This window comes from Onychostruthus taczanowskii, unplaced genomic scaffold (genome assembly GCF_017590055.1).
Source record: "Onychostruthus taczanowskii isolate IOZ18803 unplaced genomic scaffold, ASM1759005v1 scaffold45, whole genome shotgun sequence".
Taxonomy (NCBI): Eukaryota; Metazoa; Chordata; class Aves; order Passeriformes; family Passeridae; genus Onychostruthus; species Onychostruthus taczanowskii.
In genome coordinates, this window is record NW_024502014.1 from 475,463 (window position 1) to 500,180 (window position 24,718).

General features: G+C 52.3%; 1 protein-coding gene across 1 annotated transcript in view; it reads right to left on the reverse strand.

Moving 5' to 3' along the window:
• Window positions 1-747: 747 nt before the first annotated feature.
• Window positions 748-24,718, reverse strand: part of XXYLT1 (xyloside xylosyltransferase 1) — a gene marked incomplete at its 5' end in the record, with an annotated part of 33,295 nt that continues 9,324 nt past the window's right edge. Inside the window, 2 exons of the mRNA XM_041414312.1 lie at window positions 748-1,894; window positions 13,914-14,046. Of these exons, the coding sequence (XP_041270246.1) occupies window positions 1,498-1,894; window positions 13,914-14,046 (530 nt within the window). The remainder of the gene's footprint in view (window positions 1,895-13,913; window positions 14,047-24,718) is intronic.

Consider the following 24,718-nt stretch of genomic DNA (forward strand, 5'->3'; position numbering starts at 1 on the left):
TTTGGTGAAAATGTGACTCTAACACAGCAAGGTACTGCATCTTTTCCTCACCTTTAATCACCTCTTTGCTGTTCCTTCCCTGGGGATGAGAAAATACTTGAAGACAAGGTTTTGTGCTGCTTGGAAATGGATTGGTTCAGCACATCAGAGAGGGCAGGGTTCAGGATGCAGCCCATACCACAGCCTGCTGTCTCTGCACATCAGCTCGAGGGAGGAGAGCCTCTCCCCCAGTAAGTTCATTCATGGGCATGGGGGAAGGAGCCCAGGATACTCCTGCCACATATATAGTGTGTTCTGTTATTAGGCTAAGCCACAATCAGCTCCCCATGCCTCTCTCTTGCACATGCACATCACACTGATGCACACACAGGGTGTAAAACAAGCTGGGCTGGGCTGGAGGTGGTTAATGAGCTGTGCAGGTCCCTGACACAGATTTGTGCAGCCAGCCAGGCTCACTGAGGCAGCATTTATTCAAGGAATAGTGTGCTCAGCCTGAAGCTCACTCATTCACAGCACAGGCAGCTCCCAGCTCCCTCCAAACCAACCGTGGCTACGGTGGTGATGATCTTTAAAAATCCAGCTTGTTTATTTGCATCACTCACATGGAACAGATGTGGGATAACTATGTGGGGCACCACACTCAACTGCCCAGCAGATACACATCAGCTACTTTTTAAAAATGATAAGTGCAGGAAACCTCCTATTGCACAGGACTTCAGTTGTGCCACAGAAAAACAGCCGAGCGTGTCTGATATCTGCAGCTTTATTCTTTTATGAAAGGTTAAAGGCAAAGCTAGAAAAATGAACCTATTGCTACACACTCACTGAACACTAGTAGGACAACATAGGGCAGTAAAGCTTTTATTGCTCAGAAGAATCAACAGAAGGCTTTGAAGCTTATCTACCACTCAATTTTTGTTTGTAAGTAACCCAACTTAAAGCAGCTTTTCAGTCTTTAAAGCCCTCTCACCTTTCTGGAATGCTTCAAAAGGAAGATGACCTGAGGACAGTGTCTGCTCTCTGGAGGGACCAGACCAATTCTCTGCATGAGGTGCAGAAACGGGCCACCAAGGAATGACAAATGAAACCCAACTGCCCCCTGGGCCTCCTGCCGACCATCAGACAAGGCAAAGCTGCACAGCACCCAGGAAGCTGGACCTGCTGGACCTGCAAAAGCAGCAGTCTCTGATGGCCCCTAGGCTGTTCCCATGCCCCAGCAGCTGAGGCACAGATGGGCACCATGGACTTGGCTAAGCAGAGCCAGGAGCTGAGCCCTGGACAGTGGCTGTGGAGGTCCTGTTCCAACAGCTGAACTGCCCTTCCTCTTGGAGGGTGAGGCTACAGGCAGTAGGATACTGAATGCTCTTGGGATCCCTAGATTCCCTTGAATTATGCTGGATTAGAGCTGGTCACCCTTCCTGAGGGACTGTTAGTGCAGCCACTATGGCTTTGCAGGCCTTGCTGCAGTCAGAGCTGCCCCTGGGGGCAGTGGGTGCCTCAGTCTTCAGGGATCGGGGTGTTGCAGTTCCCATGGTAAATTCTGACCTCCCCCTCACACTGGAAGTACTGGTCAAACACATCACTGTACCCATGGTCCCTCCACCACGTGCAGAGCTGCCGGTTCCACGTGCAGTCAAGCACATGGAAAAGCTCTGGATGCTCCATCCCCACCATAGTGAAGAAATCCTGGTCCCCAAGGTGGCCCTTGAAGTGGTACTTCTCCGTCAGCTTCTGCACCATGGTGGGCTCCAGCAGCTGGTTGTAGAGCTTGGATTGCCTCATGGCTTCCAGGTTCAGGAGCAGGACACCACTGTTGAAGCCTGGCAGCCCATCAGGAGGGGGCTCCCCCACTTTGGTTTGGGGGTTCTCACGGCGATACTGCCAGAAAGTGTGCCTGGAAAGAGAGGAAGAAAAGGCACAGGGATGTCAGGGAGGGCAGCCTGAAGAGCAGCCACCTCAAGTCCGGGCAGGTCTGGATCACAGCACAGGATCTACCACCCACCCAAGGGATCTCACCATGCTTGTCTTCTGTCTGGAGGCACCCAGCCTCTCAGAACAACCAGTGCTTCACAGGCTGCCTTTCTCTCCATCCCCCTGCACAGGATATTGCCCAGACTTCAAACCATGCTGCTTACCATCTTCCAAAGCCTCTTTTGTTTCTACCAGCATCATTCTGGTGAGTCAAGTGGACACAGGATCGTGTGACTGCTCACACGGTTGTGCAGAGAGACAAAACCACATCCCCAGCGCCTTGGGTGAACCACCAGAAGTGTCCTAATTTCAATTACCTAAGCAAGCAGCCCAGAAATTTCTTTGGCTCCTTCCTTAGTCCTGTGTCAGAGAATGTACCTCACCATACATACACTGGCTACTTGTAGGAATTGAATTAATCCCATGCTATTCCCCAAGTAGCTGGATCTGCCCTTCAAAATTGCTCCCATTCAGTCTGAAAGTTTTCTTCCCTCAAACAGCATCCTCTGCTGCAAAGCTGAGCACCTGAGAGCAGTCTGAGCCTGTTGTGTCAGAGGAGGGCAGGAGAGACCCATGACCTCCACCACCATCTCACAGCCCAGGGCTGCCAGCACTGCTTGCTCCTTCCAGCCCTCACACTTAATGTAAAGTCACAGAAGGGTTTTTTTACATCTTGTTGTGAAGATGTGAAGGAGAAACACTGTTAGAAAGAATAAGGAAAGCCTGCCACTAGTTCCTCTTCAAACCTGTCAGACATCACCCAAGTCTCCATGCAGCTCAAGGCAACGAGAACTTGGTAGATTTAGCACCCAAATGTTTAAAGTGGTCCCATGGAAGCTGAAGCTGGGCTCCCTCAGATGTAAGAAGATGCAGGGACATTTGCCCCTGGGTCAGCTCCAGAGGCAATCCACTGCAAGCATTTAAATTTAAATTTCTCTTCTAAGAAGCCATGTTGAGCTCCAACAGGCTCTTGCTCAGGGACTCCTACAGCTTGTACAGGGATGAGATTATCAAATCCATCCTCCTGGCCTGTGCTCTGGGTCCCCAGCACAGTGAAACTGGCCAAGGTGACAGCCAGGATCACACAGCCACCAGCAGAATTACTGCAGCAGAAATGGGATCTATTTTGTTTTTCTATTTTTTTCCCAGCAGAAATGTGGATCTGTTAATGATGTCAACTGTGAATATCTTTTGTATTTCCTGATCTGGAGAACCACAAGAATCATGCAGCATCACTTCCTTAAAACTTTCCATTAAAGCACGGATATTTCTCATTTCATTAAGGGTCTTTACACCACTCCCTTCCACCTGATTCAGAATGGACAGGGTTTTTCCCAGTGCCAGTTTTCCATGGAAGGAGGGCAGTCGTGTCCATGCTTCCTAGGGAAGGGGAGTGGAGGATGGGCTGCCTCATCAGAGCTCATGGGGAGCAGTGCTCATTGGATCTAAAGGGTGGGGAAAGGATAAAGGGCTCTGCCTCTGCAAAGAGCAGCTGTGTCTTGAGGACAGGCAAAGACAACTCATGGATGGGTTGCTCCTTAGAAAAGAGAGACAAAACATTCTCCATGCAGCATTAGAGGGAAGCTCACCTGCAAAGACAAGCCCCAGCCATGTACCAATCAGCCTCTGGAAGTACTCAGATCCAGGGAGTGGCTCAAGTCCACCTCTGCATCCTCTGCTCTCTGCTTCTCCCTGGCAGTGCCAAGAAAGCCATTGCCCTGCCCAGAATGTTATGCTGGAAGCTGACAGGAGGGAGAGGGTAAGCAGTGCCACAGAAGGGAGCACATTTCCAGCTCCACAGCAGTGAAGCTGATTCCTTTCACATTCTTACCACCAAACACATGCTGCCCAAGCTAAGGGACAAGATTACAGCCACTACAAGCAGCCAGGATAAAAAAATTGCATGCACCCAGGCCCTTGGCATTGCCAGACCATGGTGGGGCTAAAGCAAATCTGTATCACATGACTCAGTTTTTCAGTAATGCTGTTCCCCAGATGACTTGTGGATGGCTGATAACATGCCCTTTTCTACAGGAAGAGGAGACAGACTGACAAGCAGCAATTGTTCAGCCCTTCCTCCCAGCACTGGCTGTGACAGGGCTGTCCTCCCCTGGCTGTGTGCAGGGTGTGGGGCTGGCAGGGAGGGCAGGGCCATCCGCAGGGAGCGATGCTGAGGCGAGATCCAGGATGTGATGAGCTGCCAGTGGCTCCGCAGTGCTGATGGTTTGGGAACCTGCTCACAGCTGAGCACAACAGCCTTGCCTTTACCAAGGGAAAGGTATCCTGGCAGGGCCACTGGCAGCAGCTGTTTAGAGAGGATTTTTCTTGGCTTTTGTCTTTCAAGCGGGTTTTGGTCCTGTCGTGCAGGGGCCAGGACAGAGAACAGCACCTCCACCCAGTTAGAAGTGGAAGGAGTGACGAGTATGAGAGCATTGTTCTCCTCAGAGGAGATGGTGCTGGCAAAGCTCAACCACCAGCCAAACAGCTGACACAGCCTGCATCCACTCCACTCTGTCCTGCCTAACATCGCCCCTTTGCACCCACCTCAAATTTTGGCAAAACATAAGGGTAAAACTCCAGGGGCTGGATGAGCGTGCTGTCAGGATGTGCCCTTGAGGTAATCATCAAGGAACTGAACCCCAGCTGGATGCAATGGAAATGTCTCCCAGACCCAAGCCCCTGGAGTGGCCGGGATCTCCCTGGAAACAGGCAGCTCAGGCAGGGCAGTGTGCCCTCCTCTCTGCACCCCCAGCAGCAAAAGCCTGGGCAGGAAGGCAGCACCACCAGGATGCATCGGGGCAGGAAGCTGTTAGCCAGGAGAAAGGGAGGAGAAAGGAAGAGGAGGCATTTGGGGCTTTTGTTAACTGCTCTAACCCATCTAGATGGGAGGGGACAGAGGTGACCTGTGGCCCCAGAGCCCGTGCCATGGTGCAGGGGAGCCGTGCGGGGCCTGTGCGAGCGCCCGCCTGCAGCCCCAACAGGCTTTGCTTTGAGGAGCTGTTTATAAACAGAGCCGGCGTGTGCTAGGAAACATCTGGAGAAGAGCATTTCCAAGCATTCAAACACCAGGCCCAGGCAGCCCAGATAAAAACGTTGCTTCCAGCAGGACTTCCCTTGCTGGCCCAGCACAGGGCGCTGCGGCCGCGCCTCCCCTGCCTTGCAGCCCGGTGGTCACGAGCCCCAGCTCACAAATTGCCATCACACCCTTCCAAACACCTCACTGGGGACAGTTGCCAGGCCAGGAGGGACCACTCCAATACCAGCTGTACTCTGTAGGGCATGTCACAGCAAGGGGCAAACAAGCGGGGGAAAGACTTTATTCAAATCTGTGAACTTCCACTCATTTACTTCAGCTCTGGGTTATGGGACAATCTCATGGGATAAGCTGGAAACCGCTGGTAAAGCAGCTGGGTGCCCAAGTTGGCAGGAAAGGCAAGTTGCAGGGGTTATTGCCAGCTGGGAGACCAGCAGCAAGCTCAAAGACCTGCCCCACAAGCAGCAGACTGGGCTTGTATACCTACACCCATCTGACGTTCAAGAGGCTGCAACCCTGCCACATCAGCTGTGCAGCTGCCATTGGGCTTGCTGCTGAGGATGTGGACCTTCCCCATGCATCCCCATCTCCAGGAATGCCTCCCCACACAGGCATCTGGGGAATCAACAAACCAGGTCAAAAATACATGAAGTGAAGTGAGATGACAGGCCAGACCCAGGGTGCCTATGGTTGGAGGACGCTCCTGGAAGGAGGAGGCTGCAAGGTGCAGCCAGTGTGCACTGCATGAGCCTATGCAGCATGGAACCAAGGGATGAAGGCTCCCTCACCAAAGGGGAAACAAAGCCAACAGTCAAGGAATAAAGCCACAAAAATAGGGAATCTGCAAGAGTCTGGATGTAATAAGCATCTCAGAAACAGTCAGCTCCTTGTAGAGCTCACTGATTTGCTCCTACCTCTTGCCAAGCCCTGCCAGAGTTTGGGCAGCTGTCTGGGAGAGCAGGATGGGCAGCAGCAGCTTTGAGGATGCCTTTTGTCAGCAAGCCTCTGCCTGAGGGGCAGGGGTCAGGGGCTGGGGGACCTTGAGCCCCATCCTTGAGCCACGCATGAGGCTCAGGGAGCAGAAGGGAAGCATGGACTGCCAGCCATCCCTTTCTGAGCCACTCTGACAGCAGCCCTGCCAGCCCAAACACCAAGTAAAACAAGCACATGCTCTCATACCTCCAAATATGTCATTCAGATCCTGAGCCAGAACACACATGGCTGCCGGCGTTATCCCCAGCTGCAGGCACTTGCCCAGCTGGCAAACACTACTGCTCCTGTGCAATGAGCAGTGAGGCACAAGTGCACCTTGCTCCCTGCTCCGTGTGCTGCCAGGACTCCCCCGGGGTGGCAGGAGGACACGGCACCTGGCTGTGGTCCCACCAAGCAATCCCTGGCTGAGTTACCCACCTGGTGGTGCCTAGGACCTGCGGGGCCCCAGAGATCTGCTCAAAGGGGCAGATGGGGTGGGAGCCCCAGTGTGAAGTATGCAGTGTCCTGATGGGGACAGGGGATGTGCTTGAAATGGGAGAGAGCAAAGGGGAGGCCCTGATAGCAGCTTCTGTCCTGCCTGGAGGGGAGGGTGTGGGCAGTGGGGAGGGGAGAGTGATGGGAATGACGGCATGGTCCACTCAGGGGGTGATGGTGGCTTTCCCCCTTCATCCTTTGCACAAAGTAAGAGCACAGCTGAGAAAATTCCCTTCACCCTTCTCCTCTTGGCTAATCCTCACTGTGGCAGGCAGCGGCCAGCTCCCCTTCCTCCCTCTCTTCCCACCTCCAGAAGACATTGCTGCAATGAAGGGGGCCCTTCCTTTCTGCCACACAAAGGGAGGCAACCACCCGGGGCTACAGCCGAGGCAGCATCCAACCCAGCTCCCTCCTCCTGCCCTCGGCCTGGTGAGCTCAGCGCCTTCACAACAAAGCAGCCCTTGTTGCTAATTGCTTATTTTCCATGTGCAATTGCTAAACCCCTTAAGGAGCCAGGGCAGCAGGTTCAGTACCAGCCCACACCACAGCACCTGAGCTGAGGCTGAACAGCTTGTGCAATCCAGGAAATCCCAGCTCCACACTTCTCAGGAGCACTATGTACCCAGTGATATGCAGTGGCATCACCAACACAGTAATACCCCTTGCCCTGCAGGGGAAAATGTCACCCTGGGGCAAAACAATGCCAATATCCATCCCGGGACAAAGGGCAGGATGTGTTGGTGTGCACATCAGGACCACCTTAACCTTCTCTGATGGGTTCATGGTAAAGGTCCAGCTAAGGCAAGACCTCCAGCCACCCCATGGAAAATACTGATGAAGCAACAGACTGAGCTCTCCAATGAGGACATCAGTAATTCCTTAATAAACTTCTCACGTAATGCACAAATTATGTCTGTACAGTGCTGGTCTCTACCACAGCCCAGCCAACATGCCAGACTTTTAAAAGGCCTGTATTTAGAGCAGCAAATTGATTCTCACTGATGACATTTCTGCGTGGACTTAGTCCAAAAATGGGAACTCTTAAATAGATGACAAATGACAACATGTGATCACAGCTTGGGAGCAAAACCTTTCTTTGGGACAGATTTTCAAGGGTGGCCTTGTTCACCATCAAATTTGTACATCCCAGTGCTAAAATCATCCTCCAAATAGAGGTGGGAGCATAAATCCCTGTCTGGGTCACAGCAGTTTCATTCCACCTACAGAGCAAACGGCACTGGCGGCAGCGCAGAGCAGTGACCTGTGTGTGAGACCATCCTCTAGCGGCACCAGTACAGGAAGGGGGGCAACCCATCCACAGGGACACTCTAGAACACTGTGGGCCTAATTACTGCTAAAATGGCAGATTTCTGTTAACAACAGTGAATAAATTCTGCTCTGGCAGTGTTCCCCTGCATGCCTTGGAAGCACAGGCTCCCTGCTCTGGGACACCCTTGCCTGCCAATGGAACTCTCGAGAACAGGGGAGATGCTGTCCCTTCACAGAAGCTCATCTGCTAGTTAATATTATTACTATTTGTGCTAATCAATGCACAGTTGCGGTTGTCAGATCTTGTCCAATTTATTGATTGTTTTTAAATGACATTTCAAATTTGCATCTTAGTGGGAATAAATTGGACAGGTCCCATATATTAATGATATTCACAGGTGTAAACAACACAACCCTTTACCTTGTTGGCTAATTTTTAAATCAGAGGTAAAGCTGAATTCTTGAAATTAATTCTGCTTCCAGTTCCTTGCTTCTTGGCAGCTACTGCCAAACCAATTCCTAGAACCGTTTTCCCCATGCATCGAACAGCAGTACTTGCTACAAATCAAGTCAAAGTCTCGAAATGGCTTAAAATCCAAAGTGCACAGGGTTTGGGGCTTGCAGGACTGTGGGCAGGCAGCATTGACATCACAATGGTACAAAAGGCAGCCACAAATTCTCCTGCCTTTATTTCTGAGGGGCCTGGGGAACAGAATCTTTTGTGGAAGCTAGCTCCCTGCTTCCTCAGGGCAAAAGCCCTTGGAAAAGAGTAAAGTCTCCAAGTCAGGGCCACCTGCCGGCATGAATAGTCCACAAAACCAGGAAAACTCAGCCAGGAGAACCTGCCTGCTGGAGATGGTTATCTCCAGTTCTGGAAATCTCCATCACATGCAGCAGCCCACCTGCAGTGTTACATCTTACAACCACCACTGCTGCCTCAGCCAGGGAAAATCCAGCTGCTCCTTGCCTGCAGCTGTCAGCCGTACTTTGGGGTTTTTTTTAGATCCCAGGAGAAGGTACAGAATGTACTGTCTCAGCCCAGAGTCCTGACAGCCTGGCCTGGCTATGGATTTAGCATTAGCCTGCTCACAGTCCAGGATAACTCCTTTCCTCTTCCAAACATCTGACAAAGTGACTTAGCGCCGGTGCCGCTGAGCTCCCACAAACACCCAGCACGGCAAGCGCCGCAGCCCCGCGTCCGGAGCTGCACAGTCCTGCTTCCACCCACTAATGGGCTTCTCTGGGTTATTTCAGCAGCTCTCAAACAAACAAAACGCATGTCACTGAGCACACAGCACACTTACAGAGCTCCCACATGATCACAAGCAGAAACAAAGCCTTTCCTTTCTACAAAATAATGTCCTGTTTGAGTTCTTCCCAGGTTTTAGGCAGAGGCAAAGGCGAATGGCCTTGCAGCCACAGAGGGACACAAGTGTCGGCCCTTTGTAGTCTGTTAGCTGCCCCTTTGATGTAGATATCCTTTCCTACTGGACAAACTTATCATTTCCAACACTGTGGATTCCCAAGATGCCTCAAGCTTTAATTAGCTTCTTGACACGGGGCACAGCAGTAAAGCTCTCACCAAATAGCAGAAGTGGAAGCAGCAGCCACCCTTCCAGCCCCAGTTGTGTGCATTCCTGGACCTGTGAAGCTCTGGGACTTCTCCTCAGGCCCATCTTCACAGCAGGTATCTTCCTCCTACCTGAAAGGGGTAAAAGCACCCATCTGAGGACCTGTGGGTTAAGTCCTCCCTGTTGCCAGCAGACCATTCCTTCCCAAGGAGACCTCCAAGGAGAGCATGCTGGAGGCAGTTCTGAGGGCCCCAGGTGGTGCTGGCACACCCAGAGCCCACTGCCACTGGCAGTGCCAGCAGCAGCACTGCTTGGGCAGAGAAGAGGCTGGGATGGCTGTGGGAATGGGAGCAGGGAGCACAGCATGGCGCATGGACGGGGTCAGGCTGAGGCTGCTGAGAGCAGCTCTGCAATCAATACCACTGCTCTGCTTCCTCTCACATGCCACCAGTGTGACCAGATGGGTCTAGAACCAGGAAATACAGCAAGAACAGGATTTAAGCCTTTAGTAATCTGAAAGCTTTCAGGATATTTTGGGGAGTGCCACAGTATTTACCCACTCTGTTCCTCTCAACCACAGGGCTACTTTGAAATGAGGAATCCTATCCTTTTGGCACCTGGCAGCACTGAGTTCAGGTGTCTGGGAACAGGTGCTGAGCCAAGCCAGGCTGGCAGGGAGGAACAGGTAAGTCTGGGCTGCACTGGTGTGAGGATGCCATTGTCGTGCCCTGATGGAGACCCTGCTATACTCCAGGTGCAGCCCCAGTGCTCACACCTGGCCAGCAGGCTGAGGGGCAGCAGGCCATGCCAGCCGTGGCACAGCTACACTGCTGGGAGCAGGGCTGAGCTGCTCTGCAGGGTTGGGCATGTACCCACACACCCCCAAGGACAGTGCCCTGCCTGCCCATCTGGTTGCTCTCATGCAGGCTGCATCTACAATGCTTCTCTGCAGGTTTCTTAGCAGGGCTCAAGAGCACCAGAGAGCCTGGACTTCTCAATTTGACCAAGATCTGGTACGGAAAGCTCAGTGCAACATAAATATTTATACAGACCATTATCACTCACTCTGTGTAGCCTGGTGAGCAGGACTGGCCAGCACAACTGAGCAGCTGAAATACTGCAGAGGACAACAGGACTTTTAATTAAGGTTATGGCTCTGAAGAAGCACCTCCTTGCATGGAAAGCCTTTTGGATGATGCAAATTTCAGACACAGAGTCTAATCTTTACATCAAAATCACTCCCACTGAAGCCAGAGCTCCTGATCTTGGCCACAGCGTGAACCTGCAGGCAGACACATGAGCAGGAGTAAGTCAGCCTGGGAAGAGGCTCTTCTGCAGGCCAATATTCAAACAACAGCCTGGCAGGACAAATCCAGTGCTGCTATAGAAAGCCCAGAAGCATCTAGGAGGCTACTGCACAGTACCAGTGTCCTCAACAACCCCACCACAGTGGCACCTTCTTGTGGGATGAAGCTCTGCCTGCAACCCTATCCACAGAGCTGTTGACCTTAGCCCATGTCCCACACTGGATCCAAAAGCCACAGGAGGACCACATGCCTGACCCATGGACAGGGTGCCTCTTTTCCCTGCCGCGGCTGGAGAGACGGAAACCTGACGCCGGTGGCCTCGTACCTCAGATCACTTCCTGCACATGATATGGGCTCCTGCCACCTCCCTCTCTGCATCCAGGACTCCCTGCCAGACACTGCAGAGTGATCCATGTCCAGCTTCAGCAGGAGCTACTGCTCTCCACAGGCCACTCCAATTTACCCTGAGTGGCCCCAAAGGACAGACCAACACCAGACTGTGCAACAGTTAAATCCCAGCACTGGCCTAGCAGGAGGGCCGGGAGATCCTGTTGCTCAGAGAAATGTGTTTGTCCAAGACAAACAGTGACCGGGCATTGTTTCAGCATGAGTCAAGCGAGTGGAAACACTCCCGTGCCATCCTGTTTTGCTGTCTGGAGGTTTCCCCTACCTTCAGGATATGCAGACAGGCTCCGGGATGTTTCCGACTCGCTGTTCTCTTACTCCTCCATTTCCCGTGAATGTCTGTGCGCAGCGCTGCTCGTTGGCCCAGTGCAGCAGCCTGAGCCTTCTGCAGCCCCAGCCTGTGCCTACAAAGTGCAGCCCACAGCAAGGCAGCCAACAGGCAGCTGATGGAAACAGATGTGGACTGATCTCCATCCATCTTTCCCATTGTTACACAGCAGGAAAAATGGCACCCAGACCCTTTCTGGCTTGCCACTGGCTTACCCTGCCCCATGGAACCAAGTCCACAGCTCCACGAGCAAGCTCAGGACAGCTCTGTTAATTCACCCCAAGTCCTCTGATGCTTTGGGGCAACGCTAGTGCTGCAGAGAGCTGTGTGAAATGGTGAGGAAAATGTGAGTGGCAACACAGAGACCCCACAACCGCCCTGTAATCCTCCTCCCTCCCCACAACCCTTTTCCCAACTGATGCTTCAAGCCTGCACACAAGGGAAACAACGTGGCTGGAGCTGACACCTGTTATTTCTTACCTACAACATGTTTTTTATCTTTCTGAAAGTATAAAAATAGTAAAGAATTATTTTTTACAAAGACATCCATGCTTTGTCAGCTCATGTTTGTGTCTGGAAACCCTTTTAGCAGTGAGGTGAGAGCCCCACAGGGTGCAGGGCTTGGCAGGAGGGCAGGCTGGAGTTTGCACAGCTCGCCCCACAACGGGTGATCTGGCGACAAGAAGGATCAAGAATTTGTTTTCACATGAAGATCAAAACAACAAGAAGAAAAGCACAACATAGCCCAAAGTGACCCAGAATGTCAAAACTGCAACAACAGAAAGTTCAGCCCAAAAATGCAGCCTGTGAGGGCTATTATTGCGTGGCATGTTTGTCCCCACCACAGGTGGCAGGAGGGGGAGAACACAGCTATGGCTTGGGTCAGGTATTCAGTGCTCAGCCCCACGATCCCCTGCCTTGTCCCCTGCCATGCTGAAAGGCTCTCCAGCAGAGCACCCCAAACCTTAATTCAGGCCCCTCCAGGCACACCCAGTCCCACAAACCACATCCAGGCAGCAGATCACCATCCCCGCTCCCTAGTTATGCACTGAAATAATGCAAAACCCTGCAGAGACAAAAACAAAGTGATTCCACCCTACACTAATTGCAGGCAAATGAGTGCTTGATTTACCCCGTTCCAGCACCACTAACAACAGGGATCTGCCCTACTGAGCCGACCGAGGCCTCAGCCTCACAGCCACTCTTGGCTGGGGCTCTTCCCTCCATCTCCCTTTAAGCTCTAACAATTGCATATGATGAATTGGGGCTGGATTTACCATTCTGGGCACCAAAATCTAGTCAGGACACACAAAGCAGATACAGGAGCCCTCTACTCTCCAAGCATGGTGTCACCCTATGGAGACAAGATCTCAGCATCCATGTTGCTCTAGTCCGAGCTCTTCCTGCCAAGAGTACAAATCAGGAGAGAGGCAACACTTATGCCACAGACAGAGAGATGTCTTTTTTCCAGCTCAGAAATAGCGGTGACTTCTGTAGTCGAAGCAATCACATTCTGTCATATGGTTTAGACTTCCAGGAAGCAATTGGTGGTGACTAACTACCATCAATCCCCTGTTGATTAACTTCTCTCTGTCTCTACCCTCTTCCCATCTGGATGCACAAGCAGCAAGAAAGGCTGGTCCAGATCTTTGCAGCTCAGCCTTTGCCCAAGAGTGCTGCTGGTCATGCCTTAAGAGGCTCAGTAGGGAAATAGGCTTCCAGGGAAGAAAAAAACATACAGACTTCTTAGGCGTTTTTATCTTTCTCCAAGAACTTTTCCATTAGGATTAGCAAATCTAGCCAAGCCATCTCAAATGCTCAAACTCAGCTCTGCTGAGATCCATTAAGGCATCCTGGGATAACTATCTGATCTACTCTGGATTAAAAGAAAACCTGAAGTCCATCCTTAGAACAATGGATAAAAAACCCCAATTTCTCTAAGCACCTGGAAATATCCACGTTCCTGAATCCCACCAGTGGCGGGATTTGCATTATTTCCCAGGAGTGGGAAGGACTGGCCTACCCCTTTGTGAGTGGTTTCCAGCACAGTTGGCAGTGGCTGGTGGACCAAGGGTCTGAAGAGCAAGGGACCATGAGACCACCTTCATGCTTGCAAGCCCAGGCCAGCCTTCCCTGGGGGAAGCAGAAAGTGCACTCCAGGGACCCAGAATCTCATTGTTGCCCAAACTCAATCCCTACTCTCTGCAATACTCTTGCCCAAAACTTTAGAGGGTCAACACACAAACAATTACAGCACCTCAGCAGGCAGGGCTGGGCAAACATGCCTCTAGATGTACCAGAGTCCAGGCATGGATTTTGGCAATGATGATCAAGAATTTGCCTCAGGAAGTCTTGTGAAGGTGTGTGGGAACAAGCAAACAAACCACAGTAACATTGTACAGTTTGCTCATACCAACTTACAAGTTTCAGATTCAGTTCCCCTGCAGGGATTAAAGCAGGGAGACCACTGCTCCCCAGGCTTTTTTCCAAAGAACAACCTGAGTTGAAGAGAAGCCACCAGCCACCTGCTGCCCACTCCCTGCTCCTCATGGGAGCTGTACCTGTACACTGGTTGCATTTCCCTGGCAATCCCAATGACTGCTCCCTCTGGGAAGTTGTCAAACTCATCAAACAGGTCTCGGATGTTGGTCTTGTACTTCAGGTCCAAGTCTACCTGGATGATCTGTGTTATTTCTGAAAGCACAAAGAGGAAAAGTCAGCAATATAAGACAAAAGTGTAACCCCTGATTACCACCAGCTACTGGAGGAGCTGAACCCAATGAGGATTTGGTGCAGTCTGCTCCATGGGCAACTCAGAGCAAACGTAATCCAGCTGCAACCTCTGCATGAAGCAAACAAACTTCAACCATCATGAAGCATTTACCACTGTGTGTTTACTTCAGAAATAATTTCTGGTGACCCCCTGCTTCTATCCACTGCCTCCTTCCTTCCAAAAGACTGGTTTTCCATATAACTGACAAAAGCAAGAGGTAGCTTCAACCCAGCCTCTCTCCCTTTCTGGAAGTGCTTCTGTGGTGCCAGTCCCACAAAATCCCATGTTTACTTTCAGCTACAAACTCCATGAGTGTTTCCCACCTCCAGCCCATACAGCATTCATCCCTGGCCCAACACACCAAAGCAATTCCCATCATGGACAGCATCAGTTTGTCACTTGACACCTCCAGTATCACCTGCACAAACCCATTAGCTCCCAGCAGCTTGCCATGGGCTTCCCTGAGGAAGAGATTACAGCCCTCTGCCTGTAATCTGTACCTCTCCTACAGAGCTGCTGGTGATCCGCAGCAGCCTGGAAGACTATTGTTGCTGGTGGTACCCTCTCAGAGGCAAGGGGGGCTGTAAACACATGGAAGCATCTTCCACTTGCAGTGAGACATCAAGAGCAAGGAAAGGCTGGAGGACATCATTCTCAAGGCTGGGCCTGAGGTACTTAACAGGGTCAAGCCCCTGCCCAAATTTGTCGCAGTCTCCTCTGCAGCACAAGAAAGACTGAAAGATGGAGATGCTGCTTGGGAGAGTATGCAGGAGATGTGCCTTGACAAGACTGCTCGTCCCAGGTGGATGTGGGGATGATGCATGGATTGCAGCAGGCCAAGTGCAATGCAGCAAGTGCAAACACTACAAGAGATCAAGTCATTAGATGGGATCTCCCAGCCACAAGCAAAGCCATGGTCATCTTCTGGGCAGGCCAGCTCAGCCCTTCTCAGGGTCTGTGAGTGGAGCCATCCCCAGAGCATTACATAATGCCCCCTCTATTTATATGTGTTATAAAAGCCAAGAAGAAATTGGCCAGGTTGCTTAGCACTCAGCAGTAATTGGATTGTAAGGCTGTGTCAATGTGTTTTGGTCCCACTCACCATGCACAGGTGCCCTTACAGCTCCCTGCAGGCTAGACCTGCCTGTCACCACCACTTCCAGAGCAATTAGCAAACCAAGCCTTCATCCTTCCTCCTGCCCAGTACCTGCAGGCAGGAGGACAAGCCCTGCCTGCCCTCACCTTCTGCTGCCCGCATCTGCTGTGCCTACGGGCAGGGCTGCCCATCAGGCTGGTGCTGCTGGGGCAGTGCCACCATGGTTCCTCATCCCCTCACCCTGTTGTGCTGGACAAGCTGGCTGCTGGCTACTCCTGGTTACTGAGAGCAGGAGGCAATGGTTCTGTTTTCAGCCCCCAAAGCCACCATGGGACTAGAGACCCAGAAGCACTGAGAGCAGCCAGGCACCAGCAGTTATCCCCCAGCACAGGAGTGCAGCTTTGCATTTTCAAAAGTGTTCATTGCTTGGTGTTCGTGTTTCAAGCACATACTGGGCTGTATGGCAGCTCTGAATTTTTTGCATATCTTGCACTAATCTGGGACTCTTGGCAATCGGTCATACCTACCACATTGTCCTCATTTAAGAGCAAAAAGGCCCTGTGAGGTTAAGCAAGAAATATACTGCTTACACTGCAAAGCACCCAAGCAGAAATATAAATCAAGGATAAACAGTATCGAAGCTACAACTTGGGCTGTATCTCAATTTGTTTTTTTAACATCCATCATGCTCTATCTGCTAAAGGGAAAGGCCATGCTCCCTTCAGCTGTCAGTATAGCAATCCTCAGGCCTACCTAGTATTTACCATCACCATAATCCTCTGTTTGCAAAGATTTAAACCCCAGGCACAGTAAATCACCACAGGCTAAAGCAGGTCTTGACCCAAAAGCAATTTCCCCCAGCCTTCTGAACTGCCTCAAAAATGGCCAGTGCAACTCAAGCATGTGAATCAGCAGAGCAGTGTATTTCTGCAGTGAGGAACAAGACAAGTATCCCACATGCACCCAACCTCCCCAATGGCTCAAACTACAGTGGGGCAAATCCCCAAATCCAAAACACTACCACACTTGAGAATACCCAGACTGATCACAAAACTCCAGGACAAGAAGACCTTGCACTTACAGCACAAGCTCAGCTCCAGAGAAATGTGGGGAGCCTGAGCCCTAGAAGAGACTGGGAATAGGGAATGGGATTCCCAGGGGCATCCCAGCACCACTCACCCTGGTGCACAGCAGCCTCATCAGGTTTCAATTAAATCACCTGTGAGCCACGTCATCCGATTGTTCTCTAAAATTACAGCTGAACACCAACTGCAATTAATCAGAGTGGAGAATGAAAGCTGAGCTTGGAGGAAGCGCCAATCCCAACCCTGCCTGCCCCAGCACCTCAGCGGGTGAAAGGCTCTGGAGGGTCCCTGTAGCCCAGCCAGCTGTCCCCAGAAGCCTCAGCTGAGCAGGGAGCTGAGCACAGCTGCAGTGCCAGGCAGGGATGCCAGTGCCACGAGAGCCCAGCATGGAGACATGCAATTTATTTACACAAACACCCTGGGTTCTCCAGGCCTTTGTCAGAGGCTTCCCATGTTTGGCTCACCCCAGCACACTGGTCCATGCTGTGCCCTGTGCTTCCCCCAGGAAATACTCACCAAGAAATTAGACCCAGAAAGCACCAAATACTTTTTTTTTTGCTTTGATTTTTTTAAATTTTAAAATTTTTTTATTAAAGCAAGCATGAACTGCAACACTGAGACGTGAGCATGGGTGACATTAAGCATCACTTTGCCAGATGCAGCTTGCATGCACAGATTAATGGCTGAGATGATTTCTCTGCCTGGGACTGGCAAGGGGCCAGGCACTAATATTTATGATGTATCATGCTCTTTCGCCGTTCTACCAAGCGCTTTGTCCTGGCTGCCATGCGGGGGTGGAGGAATCGCGTGCTCTCTTAGGCACAAGCTGCTCAGAGGGATGCAGCTGGAAATGTGGGAAAAGGCTGAGTGTTCTGCTCAGCAGGGAGTTTTCTAACTTTGCCATACTGTGTAGAACCCTCCACTCTGTTCAGCTCCAGCTCTTCCAGCCACGGCATGGAGAGGGGAGCTGTGCCATTCGGAACAGAGATGGTCTCCATTAGCAGTGACAGCTTTACAGCACAGGTTAGCCCCATTTAAAGCTCGTCATCTTTTACTGCAGCCTTGTATCAGCAGCTACAGCAGGGCTGTGCTCCAGGCTTGGCTCAAAACCTCGCCCCAGCCCTGCCCAGAGGCGAATGGCCAGGTTCAGAGATGCCTCATCCCACAACCTCATCCAGTGAGGGGGCAGAGGCAGGCAGAGGTCATGTCCCTTGCCCTGCTGCCCCACATTCTCTGCCAGGACTCAGTGGGGCTAAGACAGCACACAGACAGGCACCCCTTTGGTGTACTGAGGGGCACAGCAGGTTGTCTGGATGCTCTGAAAGGCACCCAGGAGCCCCTGTGGTAGCAGGCAGCTTCTGCAGCAAGTCTAACAGCCCTTCCCAGGAAGCATGGACCCCAAAAACTGCCCCAGGGCACAGCAGGGATAGAGGAGGTATGCAGTGGGCCAGGCACCCCACCACTGGAATGACACTTAGGAGCAAATTTGGTCTAGATGAGCAATCTGATTTACCAAGTGTCCATGGCAGGGGGGCTGGACACAGATGAACTTTGGGATTCCTTCCAACCCAAACCATTGTAAGACTCTATGAAATTGCTCTTCCCAGAAATGTCAGGCAGGATCATGAATGGCAGCAGGAGGCACAGGAGGGAGGTGAGCTGCTTTGGTGGACCTAGCCAGAGCTCTGGGGATGTCATGCAGCAAACCACCATCAGCAGCTATTACCCCTCCAGCCCTTAGGACCTGCTCCCATTGCTCAGAGCAGCCTAGGGATGGGCAGCCTTGAACCTGCCCTAGAATAGGACTATTTTATCCTAACCTGAGATGAGAGGATGGACTCTAAGAAATGTAAATAGTGGGTTTGTAACTACAGGACAATGGATGAAGGGTCAGGTGAAGAGGAGATGCAAAGGCAAGAGCCTGCTGAGATCAGCACAGGCTGTTCTGCAGCCAAAGTAATGTAAGCTCATCCCAACAACTTTCTCTGTGTAAGGGTCACTTCTCTGGCAAAGCTGAGCCCAGACAGCAGGAGCAGAGCTGGGGTCTAAGTGCTGGCCTTGGCTCCAAACTCTCCACTTCCATACAAACCACACCAGATCCAGGGAAGCAGCATGCCACGACTGGCAGTGGAGAGGGGAAGAGCTGTGTCCAGGAACTTAATAGTGAAATGGAGAGCTGCCATCACAGCACAAAGGGCAGAAGCTGCCCAGCAAACATTGCAGTCTGTAACATTGATAATTGAGCAGTGGTTTAACAGATGTAGAGTAGAAGCAAGAATCAAAATACTGGAAGTGATGTAACTCTCCAGCCCACTGACAGGCTCATGTTAGCACAAGCTCAGCCCCCTCAGAGTGAAAAAATCCTGCCTGCAGCTGGTCTGGCAGAGGAGATGCTGCAAGCAACAGTGGCATACCAGGAAAGGACAGGACACCACTCCACCAGGCTGCACTGTGCCCAAATCTCACACACACTCCTGTGGCAAACACCTGTCACCAAAACTGGTGGTAATTTGGCTCTGCTCCTGCCATCCTCTGCCGCACCTCCACCTGTCTCAACAAACCTGTTTTTAAGGACTTAAGCATTCTGATGCTTCATGCCAATGAGGAGAGACTCCTCCAACATAGAATCATGAAATTATTTAGACTGGAAAAGACCTTTAAGATCATCAAGCCCAACTGTTAATCTGGCACTTGGCACATATCAGGTGGGAGCACCTTGACCTCCCCACACCTCCTCTGCATCACAGCAGTGACTTTTGGGACCAGAGACGATCAACAAGGGCACTGCTGAGATTGCCACCCTAGCTGTGTGACCCAGGCACACTGCTTTGCCTTTTCCCATGGAGCCAGCACCTGCCAGTCTGCAACACAGGGAGGCAAGACCCCACTCCATCCTTCAGGAGGCAGGGTGGGGTGGTGGCCTGGACAGGGCTGGGACAGGGAGCTGCTGAAGGCAGAGCAGCTCAGAGAACCTTCTGCAGGGCCAACAGCAGCTGCAGCCAGCACGGGTGACACAGTACAGCCAAGTGACAGGAGTGTCCCCTGCTGGCTGCAGCTCTGGGTGTTGTAGGGATGCAGTGGGCTGTGGGAAGGGCCGGGGGGGTGGCTGTTCATTCTGCTACTCGACTTGGACCACCAGAAGGAAGAGAGCCCAGCAACCAAAGCTCTCTGAGTTGGAGTCAGAAGGGCTGGGGATCCCTGATCTGCTGGTCTACAAATGCTAGGCACACCTGGACAGCTGCCTCTCCACCTCTCTGAATTGTTCTGAGCAATGTTTCTTTCAGTCAGGTTTTTTAGCCATCCCCATCATGACAGGACAAGGTCCCAAGGAAAGAAGGAGCTGTGAAGGACCAGCAGTGACTTTTAGATGGCTGCCTTGGGCCATAAACCTCCTGGAGCAGGGCAGCAGCCGGCAGCTCCAGCGGGCAGTGTGCCTGCAGGAGCAACACGCGGATCCACAAAGCTGCCTGTGCTGGCTGTGAAACCAGAATCCTCCGCCCTCATGCCTCAGAGAGAAGTGTGGCCAAGAAAAACTCCACTCCCACGGCCAGCACCATGGCCAAGCATGGATGCAGAGTGGGTGACAGGCTCCAGAAGTCCCTGTGCAACCCAGAAGGTACTGCCCAGCAGCAGCAGCCAGCTGTCCCCAAAAGCCTCAGCTGCAGCAGGGCATGAGAACAGCTGCAGTGCCAGGCAGGGGTGCCAGCACCTCAACAAGCCCAGTGTGGAGGCACACAGTTTATTTACACAAACATGCTGGGTTCTCCATCCTGCCCTTCATTGGAGGCTCCCCGGGTTTGGCTCGCCCCTGCACTGGCAGCTGCCCCTGGCCGCTCTCCCTGCTGCTGTCAGCAGGGTTGTGAGCAGCTTCCTCTCTGGCTGTGTGCTCCCCCAGCCAGGCCTTGTTTTCTCCACACACAGCCTCCCCTCTGTGCCCAGCATTAATCACTGCTGCCTGCCCAGCTGACCTCGGCACACCAGCGAGCCTCGCCCAGGGGAAGCAGCCAAGGCAGGGGCAAACGTGCATGTGTGCAAGCATGACACGCTCCTCAGAGCTTACTGCCACTGAGCTGGCAACTGGGGGGGCTGCAGCCCTCCTTCCCAGGACATGGTGCTGCTCCAGAGCCCACCCTCCCACGAGAAGATGATGCTGCACAGCCCTGCACCAGCACAGCTTGCCAAGGTGCAGTGCAGCTTACCTTCCAGCTGCGTGCTTCAACACAGGTCCTCCCGTCTGCCATGCAGCCAAGGCTCCCCTCCGCTCCCTGGGACAGCCCAGCAGCCTCCTCCCCATCAAACAGCCTCCCTCCCTGCACACAGAGCTCCAGGGGAGTGCAGGGGGCCATGTGCCCCAGCAGCCCGGCTGCTAACCAAGTTTCTGCAGCACTGATTAGGCACCAGCAGAGCAGAGCAGCGGCTGCAGCACAGCAGCTAATCAGCCTATCAGCTAATTAAAAAATTAGGCTGTCTGCCAGAGATAGATGACAAATCATTGCTACCACCCACGCAGGGCAGGCACCTGGGTGAGCTCAGGGGTCTGGAGCAGCAGCAATGTTCCCAGGTACTGACAGCAGCATCACTTTGATCGCCTTGCTCCACACCCTACAGCCATCTCCAGGGGGAAGGGGAAGACTCAGCAGGAGATGGATGTGTTTTGTTCCAGGAAATTAATTTTTCCTGTGCATCCAAGTGTCCCCTTGTAATCCATCAAGGTCTGAGGGACTAATATTTAGCAGTACTCAACACCTTGGCTCTTAACTGGACTCAAAGGCAGCAACATTGCTAAACACGCAATAGGTTTCAGGATGGAGGTGGAAATGCCGTTTGCCTTGTATTTAATATATGCTACTGCTGGGGGAGGAGTGTGAAAACACTTTCTGGAGCTGGAGGAAGAGCAGCAGGAAACCTTTTAATCAGACAAAATAAGGTTTGATTCCAGGTTGCTATAAATTACAAAAGAGTGGATGGAAAGCTGTAAAGTAACGAGCAGGTGAGATGGAAAGGGAAACCAAAAAGAGATACAAGAAAATAAATTTTCTGGTCTCAGATCCCAGTTAACTGCACACACTGGGGGAAAGGGCTGCAGGCAGATTTTGTCCTTGTTTCTTCCTGCTAAACTCTAATGAGCTATGGCAGAGCAGGGAGAGACTGTGGGGGAAAGAAGCCCCGGCACCAACACTGGGTGACCCCCAGCAGCTTCCAGCCCTTTGGGAATGGGACAGCTGGTCTGGCCGGGGAGACAGGAGGGCAGCACCCACCACAGCACCAGGTGATGAGATCCTGCTGCTCTGTGGGAGCAGGGGGAGCAGCCAGCCCTGCCCTGACAGATCTAGGACATCCAAAAATAATCCATGGTGACACTGTGGCAAGGGGCAGGCAGTGGAAATGATGAGAAGTGACACTACCCCGGGGGCTGCGGGCCACGTAGGCCCCAGAGGCAGCAGTGCCACAGGGAAGGGGTCTGTGCTGTGATGCAGCACTCAGGAGACTTCCAGGCACTGCTGAGCAGCAGCCACATCCCCCTCAACACAGCAGCCCTTCCTGGCACCTCCTCCACACCAGAGCTGGGGCCAAGGAGCTCTCCTGCCAGGACAGGCATGTCCCATGGGCATTACCCACAGATGGGATCAGCAGCTCATCTCAGCAGATGTGGACCCCTCTACAAGGCCACAGCCTCCAGTGTTTACCTGGGGTGGGCTTATTCAGAGGTCTGATGTTGCCTGCTCCTGAAAAGCATCACGAAAACAACTCTCTCAGCATAACAGGCTCACCCCAGCAAGGAACAATGGCTGGCACAGCTATCCCTATTGCCCACAAAATGATCACTCCAGCGTCTTCCCTTCCCATCACAGGACCTGACATAAGTGCTTGCAGCTCAGAGACAGGCTGGGAAGGGAATCTGGCTGCTTTTCACGTGCTTATGGTATGAAGCAGGGAGGGAGGTTATGAGAGACATCAGAAACTATTAATGCTCCCTTCATCCCTGTAAAGATGGAAACATTTTTGCCAAAAAGCAAACCCTTCAGCTACTGCAGCATCTCTTGGGAACTGTGGTGTGGAGCACATGGCTGTGGGGCCAACTCCCATGACTCTGCCAGACCCCAATTTTCTGTGCCTTTTCCCAATATCTCCCTGTTGCTAGCACACAATCAAGCCTGAAGCATCTGGACATGGGCACTCTCCTCCCAGCCCTCTCCCAACAGCTGCATCTCTGCATTCCCTGATGTGGTGGGGCTCAGCAATGCTGGCAGTGCTCAGCCAGCAGGAAAGGATCAGGAGTGACGCACTTTCAAAATGCTCACTTATTACAATTATTACAGTGATTTGCTGAGTTCTGTGGGCAGCTGCCCTGGGCACCAGGAATTGCTCTGCAGCTGACAGGAGGAAAAAGGGGGAGTGATCTCCCTCTGCCAGGCTCCACCTCAGAGACCTCTGATGCCCTGTGTGACACAGGATGTGTGCAGCGCAGCTCTGCACATGGGTGCTGTTGAGGGGACACACCACACACAGGCAGCTGGCACCCTACAGGCAAACAGTCCCACCTGGGCAATCCCATGCTGTGGATTCAAACAATGCAGATGCGACGTTGAAACCTCATGCACACACCCCTACAAAAGCAATTAACAACGTGTTCAGGATGCTGCCTGTGGGACAGCATTCCTTTCCTGAAGGACACTAGCAGAAGACAGTAACTGAGGCATTATCACAATACACAGACTTCTTTCCTGGTACCTCTGTGCTTAACCCCTTCCCCCAGCTCCCAGGTTCTCCACCTCCACAGCCAGAGGCAAGAGTGCTCCAGGTGCCTGGCCTTGGCACAGGCAAAGTGCCCTGAGAAAGCACAGCACAGCTCAGTGCCTGCTCCAACACGTCTCCTGGCTGGCCTTTGCCTTCCCTCCAGCACTGCTTGGTGGGAAAGGCATAAGCTGATGTTCACAGAGGCCTCTGTCTCTGGGCTGGTAATCCCAGAGCAGACAAAGGCTGATATCAGTTTCGTGGGAGACCAAGCCGGAGCCAGCAGCTGGATCCTGCTGCAAGCAGCACCAAACCCCAAGCGACTGGGGCTTGGTCATTATCAGGCTGCTTGGACAAACATCATTATAATCTGGTCTATGCTTAGCAATCAGTACAGCTGTTGATAATGAGCTGGAGAAATTGCCCCGTTCAGAGTCTGAAGCCAGGGAGACCACTGGACTTCCCATGGACCTTGATGTGTCACAGGTGCCATTTGGACACCCACCATGAGGCCAAAGGCACAGCTCCCTGCTGGCAGTCCCTTCCCCAGACACAGTGCTGCTCATTCACCCACAGCAGCCACCCCTGCTTCCCCCCAGCACCCTCCTCTGTGTCCTCCTGACACGCTTCTGCACAGCTGGCAGCTCCAGGACACACTGGGGCTTGTCCAACACACAGTGCCTGGCTGTGATTCCCTCATCCATGAGGCACCCCAGGACATACAGAATCCTGCAGAAAGGAGCTCTACAGATCACCACACTCTGTTTTGAACATCCTTCTCACCAATTTTGATGTCCCCCAGTTCCTGTACAAACTTCTGCCTTGTACGGCTTGTGGTTTCATGGACCACACCATAACCTCCTCGGTCACCCCCCTCCCAAACTGGAGGGTCCCAGTCAGCCAGGCTTGTCCCACACAGAAGCCACTGCCCTCTCTAAACCTCTTTCATTTTTTACCAACAGACCATGTTGGTATGCCATAAATTTTGGTTAATACATAACAATTAGTTCCACTCTGTTCTCCTTCCTCAAAGCTCCGCATCTTTAGTCCCACAGAGACTTACCCACTTCTCCCACTGCTGCTTAGTTCCCCTACAAGCCCTGTGAACAGCCCTAACACCAGCAGAACAAGCTCCTGAGTTTTCAGCAAGTACCCAGGTGCATCTTCAGCACCTGGAAGATGCAGAATGCTGCATGGGGGCTAATCTTACACCCTGCAGAGCCCACGGGCCCTCTGCAGCCTGTGCTCATCTTCCCATCCTTCATTACAGCTTCTGCCTTCAGGCTGGGCTGGACAGTGAGAGAGAAACCCTGAGAACTCCCCCACATGCTGCCAGGGAGGAGATCACCATGCCCAGAGATGCTGCTACTCCCCATGGAGACAGCCAGCTCTTTACAGCAGCTGGGAAACTCTGCTACCTCCAATTTGTCAAATACCATCTTCAGTCAAGTTCTGCTAAATACCCTCACACCATGCATGGTACCATCAGCCAGGTTTCTGAGCCTCCCCTGAACTAATGGGATTCCACTCCTCTGTCTAAGTTGGCAGAGATAAGCCACAAAGTTGTTTCTGTATCATTTCTCACATTCCCTCTGCTCCTTATTCTCCCACAGGGCCATCCTGCTGCAGCACCATCAGCAACACCAATGGAGTTGAACACCAAATGGCAGTTTTCAA